We start from the raw sequence: 7860 nt of genomic DNA on the forward strand, positions 1-7860 counted from the left end.
CAAATCCATGAGGTCCGGGGCTGCTCTCTGTTGGTATAGAAAAGATTGCATCCTTCACCTCTTCTTCTGTTGGTTCCACGCATAAAAGATCGTTATCCTGTGCTGACACAACTGCAGAAAGTATGGAAGCCAGATCTCCTTGTTCACTTGTCCCATTCTCGCGCAAGGTTTGTTCAAAATATTTAACGGCACCATTATGAACCTCTTCTGGCGAAGCTAACACTATCCCATCAGATAGTCGCATAGAAGAGATGTGTGAAGACTTTCTCCGTTGATTAACCACTGCATGGAAAAATTTCGAGTTTTGGTCTCCTTCAACCAGCCATTTCTTCTTTGCTTTTTGTGCCAATCTGGTTTCTTCCCTTTTCTCCCAAAGTTGTAGCTTCGCCTTTGTATCAAGGAATTCCGCCTCTAAATTTGGGTCAAAACCACTTTACCACTGATTATCCAGCAACTCAACGCTTCAGAACTTGCAACGAAGTTGTCAAGACCTCAAAAATCGGTATTTCGAGCCCAAGACAGTGCTTGTTTTCCTTCCCAATTCTTCTCTGCGCTCCAGTTGTCTGCAAACTCTACCCTTGTCCCAATATTCTCCAATTGCAGCGGAGTTTCAGAATTAATGGTTGGTTCCGACGAACTGAATGCGACCCACTTTTCCTCTGTGTTCTTGCGTGTTCCCTTTGTGATTCCTCCATAACTAACTTCCTTTGATCGTTCCGTGTTCATGCCTGCCTCAGTGAGCTTGTTTGGAATTTTAGAAGCAAAGGTATGTTCGGTAAGTTTCCTCCCATGGACGGCCGGAAATCTGACTGTCATCCCCGCTTTCAATTCTTCCCAAGTTTGCACGGGTTGATGACGATCTATCCATTGAAACCACTCCCAGGCTTCACAGCCAAGCATGCCATAGCGGCTTCCACTTTTTCCCTTTCCGACAATTGATTCCTTGCGAAAATTTAATCATCTTTCCTTAGCCACCAATCTGGATCACCATCATAGAATATTGATATTTTTAGTTGACCTAGTGAATCCAATCCCGAATCCTTTGTCCAATCTCCTCCTTCCTATTGCAACATCAAGCGGTCAAATTGACTCATTAACGAGCTCCATTTTTCCTCCCATTCATTGCTGGATTTTGTTTCCATTTGCCACAGAATCGGTGCTCTGATACCAATTTGTTAAGATACCAACTGTAGGAAAATATGGATAAGCAACAACAATGAAAAACTGTAATTTATTGATGGAATTCTAAGGAATTACAGTAGTGCAAGGTAACAATTATAGCCTTTCCAAAGGGCTATTCTCTCCTGACTTAACTACCAATATTTTGCCTGCTTCCCTATTAATTTCCCCTTCTATATATAGGCAAACCTGACTGTAGCATTTTACATTTTTATCCCTCATTCTAACTAACTGGTGAACATTCTTGAATTGGGCTCATCTAATTGGGGCCTATCACAGTAGTCATTAGTCCAATTGCTAATTGGATTCTGAGTTGAGGACTTGCCTGTTTAAAAATTTAGCACTGATGAAAGGGTTTGAGAGTAAAGTTAAAATAAGCATCAGTAACCATGTTAGTCCCAAGGCAGCTTGCATGCTTAACTAGTCAATGAATCGCATCAACAGATGTAGACACATTGTTGCTTGATCTTGCTCTCACCATACTATTTCCTAGCAGGTAAGGACTATGAAGGGCACACCTCAGGTGTACCTGCTATTGTCATTGAGCAGCTATAGAAGAAATATATTTGTTTAATTTTCATAAAGTAATTACGGGTTTGAACCCCATTTTACAAGAGGCTGTAGAAATTTTCTTTCCCATTATTGAAAATCTCAATTACCGATTTCATAACATTGATATCCATATTCGGTTAAAGTGAAATTATTGATTCTATTAGCTAATCACCAAACTTCAGGGTCAATGCAACCACAGTCCGCAACAATCTATTTTTACTCTCAAGTGACTAATCTATGATCTGAATAAAGTCATCTCTAAGTGGAAACTAGGTTTTACTCAAGGTCAATTCAACCACAGGCCGCGACATTCTATTTTTACTCAAGTGATTAATCTATGATCCAATAAAGTCATCACTAAGTGGATACTCGGTTTCAAGAGATTCAACCTATGCTGGTACAGAAATTAATCAGATATTGATCCAGACTGTACATATTCAAAACTAAATAATTCACTACGAAACTATAGAAAGTCAACTAATTAGCCACGAAGCATCATTGCAAACACAACCTTAGATCCCATTTGATAGGATAGAGATCTTTTCCAATGTTCAGTATATAACAGAGTAAAAAGCTTAGTCTACCTTGAGTAATATCACGAACAACGGCTGTAACATCACCTCCAGCAGAGAAAGCTCTTCCTTTTCCCTGTCAACAGATGTTGCAGAAAGTCACGTAACAGCTGTGCAGTATTTTGAAGATGTTAAAAACTGAGATTGAATACTATTTACAATTTCAGATAGAATATAGGTTGCTAAATACTCCATACAAGCTTAATTATCTTTAATTTATCTGAGTTTCTTCTACACCAGATAAATCTGTTTTATGCATACCAGATAAAACTGTTTTATGCACCCAATTTTTTTAAGGGTTCGAAATAATCATCAGCCAAGAAAGATATATTTTCCTCAGTTAATTTAAGACAGAACTAAGAGTATAGGCTGCATAGGTCTTCGTGATTTTAAAGTTAATTTAGAGGTGGATTTAGAGTCGAGTCGCTCAAGCACCAAGGAACACTAGCATACATATCAGCTTATGAGTTTATCATTTGTGCACAGCCTTTTTATCCACCATCTATTGTTAAGGTATAAAAATCTCACATCGAATAACGATGAAAATATTGACCAATTTATAAGATCTTGGGCTACTCCGTTTAATAAGGTTGACCTTTTAAGATGAACCCCAAATCTTAACATGGTATCAGAGTTCATTAAGCTCCAACAAGCAATTCAATCCGATTAAAACTCAAAAAAATGAACATATAAATTTCAAGATTGATCTACTCAAAAAATAAGCCACCATCTTGCATGGGCATGTTAAGGTATAAAAATCTCACATCGAATAACAATGAAAATATAGATTAATTTATAAGATCTTTGGCTACTCCGCTTAATAAGATTGACCTTTTAAGATGAACCCCAAATCTTAACGTCTATATTGAGCCATCCTACTTCAGAGGCACTAAGGATAGCATCTTCAGCTTTTGATTTCAATAGTAGGTTTAGAGACTATGCACATGAGACTATCGGTCCACATGGAGATGAAGGGTTAGAGACTATGCACGAGACTTTCGGTCCACATGGAGATGAAGCTGATATAAAGATTCCTCGTGGAGCCTGGTAAAATAACTCACGGCAATCTACTTCGAGTAGTGATTTTGAACGAGAGATGTATGAAGACTAAAATCAGGGTGAGGCCATTTGAGTGCTAGCTTTTAGTCCCATACTCTTTCTAAATTGTACTCTGTGTCTCTTTCTTCGTTAGATGGAGGTCAGTCACCCTCTTAAGTTCGTAATCTTTCAGTTTGCACTATTGATAATAAAAGCTGCCGCGTGAGGTTTTAACAAAAAGAAAAAAGGCTAAAGAAGTTTTTCTTTAACATATTTTCTCGAGAGAAATCTCAAACGGAAGGTTCATTTTAAGCAAGAGACAGTGTAGAAACTATGTAGCAAGGGGGAGGGTGGGGAACGAACTGATTGCATTAAAAATATTTCAAACTAATTAGTACTATATGCTTGACGTCTAGTAGATGTCCCCAAGTAATGCAAGCCATATACTAGGTAAAAGCATGTCAAGTTCTCCAAATTCAGATTTATTGCGTTGCATGAAGTTCTAGACTATCATATGTCAAGCCTCAAGTTCAAACAATTAGAGCAGGTTAACTTATCAAGCTGGATCCTATTCTGTTTTTTTGTCAAAATTCCTCTCCTGCTATGAAGAATGTCAAACATATTATTTTTGTTCCACAGAAATGGCACTCAATTATTATAAGTCCAAATTTTACAGATGGTACGACATAATTAGAGATGTACAAGCAACATGTTTTCACATTTGAATCTCGCAGTTCAAATATTTAAAAAATGTAGGCACTAAACCAAACTGATAATCACTCTTTAGAAAAAAGAAAGAAAGAAATCAAATGGCATCATCACTAACATATAGAATCAACCTTCGATTAGAACCATCATGACCAAAAAGCAAATAAACTAAAGGGCATAGCAAGATTGACTGGATCAATATCCAAAAGAGGGTCAGAGCAGGGAAGAAGGCCAGCATTTTTCCTACAAAAATTAGCTTAAAATGCAGAGAACTGCAATGGGAAAGACCTTATTATCAGAAATATGAAATTTAGCATTTTCTGGTAAATAAAACTAACTATACCAGTAATGAAGAAGGTGGATAAGAATAGATAATGATTAATGCTTATTAAAATGCCAGGACTTTTTCCAAAATGGGCATACTGAAGGCTCCAAATCTTTGCGCATTCATTATCATCACTTGGTTAATAAACTCTCAACACAATGCGTATAGACCAATAATGTAGAATTTCATAGAACTATACCTTCAGAATTATCAATTTGACAGAAGGGTCCTCCTCACAAGCAAGAAAAAGATCCAGCAGCCGAGATACCTAGAATAAGCAGCACAAATTGAAGGAAACTATTGAAATATTATTAAGCTATGGGATATTGTTAGAGTCGCACAATTGCATAAAAAACAGGCAATATTATATAAACTTTCCTACACCCTGAAATAATGTGACATGATAAAGATGCACTAGAAAAGAACCCCATTCATCCCAATTGGCAGATGGGACAGCAAGTAGGAAGCTTCAGCTCACCATGGCGATGCTGGAAAAACAATCACCTAAGCGAAACAGAAGGTTAGCCGACTGAAGCAGAATAAAAGAGGAAGTTGCTCAGCTCTTAGGTCATAAGATAAGTAAGGTAAGTTCAACCGAAAATATGCTCGGCTTGACAGCAAAATATGCCAAAGATGGGGTCAAACAATAGTTCATCAATCAGACAAGATTTGACCAATGCAAGAGAAAAATTTCCCAGGTGACCAGTCTCGAGGGATTGGGAACAAGTTCCTTAGAGTGGCCCCCAAGGTACAAGTTCCAAGGGGAGCCAGGCTCATGTTTCCAATATGGCATAAACAGCAAGAAATTAGGAGAAGGATAATTGTCCTATCCGCCTCACGTCCAGGATGATATTCTCCCAGAACTCCATCTATAAAGCCACCTAACAAAAGTAACACAGAGATTGCCCGACACTTTATTTGCCAGCCAAAGATTATAAACTGTCACTTTGTCAAATTTCCCTCTCAAACAGCAAATTAACTTGATCACCGTAGCCTATCTGACTCCACCAACTCAAAAAATGAGAAGGACAAAAAGTAGTATCTTTTCTACTGAAGTATAGTAAGCTTATGAAAGCGGTAAAGAAAAAGGGTTACAGGAAGAGTGAAATGTAACACCAGAACAGCCCAAAAAGTTTCTATTCATTAGAATGATAAGACGAGAGATAGAGATTGCCGATTCCTCACAGCAAACCATATAGCAGTTAAGCGAATCACAGTGTAGATTTCCTCTCAATCACATAATTCATGGAATTAAAGAGTATACAATAGAATCAAAATCTGACGAAGAAGAATTGCATGTGTATCACTGGAATTAAAAAAGCAGCAATTCCACAGTCCTTGAACACTAAGCCTATATTGCAAGGCCTAAGAAGTATTTGGGATCAATTTTTGCTTTGAAAGCAGTAATGACAGTGCACGTATTATGCCCCAATCCAGAATTCCCCATCCCCTTGACAAGTTAGTTTGAAGAGGTATCTTGTAGTGTCCCCACGTGCTGCAGGTGATGCAGGTGATGGAGCTTTAATGCCAACAAATGTTCCTGGAGTTGCCAAGTTAGTGTCTTAGAGAGGGTTTTAGGCTTGCCATGTCAACCATTATTAGCACAATAATCCTGATAGCCTTACACCATACACGCTGGCACAGATGCTCATAGCACGGAAAAAGAAAATGATAACCGGCATATAACTCCATAAGATCCTTCATTTAATCAAGATGATGGGAATAACGTCACATAGATGACATAATTATTAAGGGTCTCCATACAAGTTCATAAAGCAGTACAAATGAATACAATTGCCAACTGAATTCGTACCATTTGAAAAGAAACAGCATTTAGTTGTTTAGGCCTGTTTAAAGTGAAGATTCTTGCAGAGGATTTCTCTTCCACTAAAACCTGCAAATCCATTTATCTTTAATTATTTATTTGTCATCAAGCATTAAACTAAAGACTGTGTTTTTAGTTCATTAGAATAGAAGATAGTGCATATAAACCCAGATAATCCTCCGCAAGAGAACTCTAAACCCAAAAAAATCCCACAAAAATGTAATATTTTACCTTCTCAGCAATCAAACAGACTATTAGAAGGAAACCCAAGAGTCAAAAGTTAAAGTTACACACAACCTCGTATATTTACCTGATCGGTTTCCCCAAAGCTATAAGGATTTGAAGCCATGGTCCTCGCTTCCCTGCGCTTCGGATACTGGCAACCTGTATAGATAAAACTAAAACAAAACAAAACCAAAAAAACCCCAGTGAAAATAGAATGAAAAGCAAAAATTGAAGAATGAAGACGTTGCTGCTGTGTAAAAAAGTAAGAAGTTTGCAATCGCCAGAGTATTACACGACGGTATACGGTTCGAATGACCTCGAAACACGAGCCAAGTCATCCAACTTTTCAAAATTGCCTTTCAGTCCTTCACTTTCTTCTTACTCTTTTTCAAAATCTTTTCACAAGTTGTACATAGCCTCCGTTTGTCTGAGTGAAAATAGAATGAAAAGCAAAAATTGAAGAATGAAGACGTTGCTGCTGTGTAAAAAAGTAAGAAGTTTGCAATCGCCAGAGTATTACACGACGGTATACGGTTCGAATGACCTCGAAACACGAGCCAAGTCATCCAACTTTTCAAAATTGCCTTTCAGTCCTTCACTTTCTTCTTACTCTTTTTCAAAATCTTTTCACAAGTTGTACATAGCCTCCGTTTGTCTGGAAAATATATTCATTACGGGTCTTATACAAGAAATAGAAATTTAAATTTGATGATTTAATGTGATGAATAATGATTATATTTTTTATTTTAATAAAAAAAATGGAAACCAAACAGGGCATAATAAAAAAAAAAATAGATGGTAAATACATTTCCCCACATTTTTTATTTGTTGTACCACGGCCTCAATTTTCTTTTATTGTAACGGTGATATCCTTAATTTTTTTCTCATTGTTTTCATATCTCTAACATTTCATTAATTAGAACATGTCATCTTTCATAATGATGTTAGTCGAAAATCTTCATTGGAAGAGTGCAAAATGACTTATTTGTCAATCATTTTTAAAATACACACACATGCAATAAAATATTTACACAACTATAATATTTTGATATAAATTATCATCAAAGACGAGATGTGTTAATTAATGAAATGTTAAAAATAAAAAATATCATTGAAAAAAGTTTGGAACATAATTTATACAATAAGCAAAGCGTGGTACGATAAATAAAATTTATTGTGTGATTGTGTGAATATAATTACTCGAATAAATTTGTTCTCCTTTAACGACCTTCAATTTAAAACATGCCTTAACTAATATTAGATTGAGAAATGTAAACAATATTTTATGTATTTTATTCTTAAAAAATTTCCATACCATATATATAATTCATGTTCTTCAAAAATATTAGTATTGTGTAATTGTAAACTAATGAAGAGTGGGATCAAGCCTCTCTCGATAAGAATATTTGAAGTGATAATTCTCATTTTTATCAAAT

The 7860-nt window shown here is 36.3% G+C and overlaps 1 protein-coding gene across 2 annotated transcripts; it reads right to left on the reverse strand.

The window, feature by feature from the left end:
- Positions 1 to 1057: 1057 nt before the first annotated feature.
- On the reverse strand, positions 1058 to 6737 carry LOC111388602 (3-hydroxyisobutyryl-CoA hydrolase 1-like). Of its 2 annotated transcripts, XM_023013357.1 has the most exons (5): positions 6510 to 6732; positions 6188 to 6268; positions 4574 to 4642; positions 2316 to 2379; positions 1058 to 1187 (listed from the first exon to the last, which is right to left on the reverse strand). In XM_023013357.1, exons 1-5 carry the CDS (start codon positions 6546 to 6548, stop codon positions 1120 to 1122), a joined length of 321 nt encoding a protein of 106 aa, XP_022869125.1. In that variant the 5' UTR covers positions 6549 to 6732; the 3' UTR covers positions 1058 to 1119. The 2 variants fall into 2 exon arrangements, with proteins under 2 accessions (XP_022869125.1, XP_022869126.1); XM_023013358.1 differs by lacking the exon at positions 6188 to 6268 and having other exon boundaries at positions 6510 to 6737.
- Positions 6738 to 7860: the final 1123 nt, after the last annotated feature.

The sequence above is a fragment of the Olea europaea genome, unplaced genomic scaffold (assembly GCF_002742605.1).
Source record: "Olea europaea var. sylvestris unplaced genomic scaffold, O_europaea_v1 scaffold5091, whole genome shotgun sequence".
NCBI classification, from domain to species: Eukaryota; Viridiplantae; Streptophyta; class Magnoliopsida; order Lamiales; family Oleaceae; genus Olea; species Olea europaea.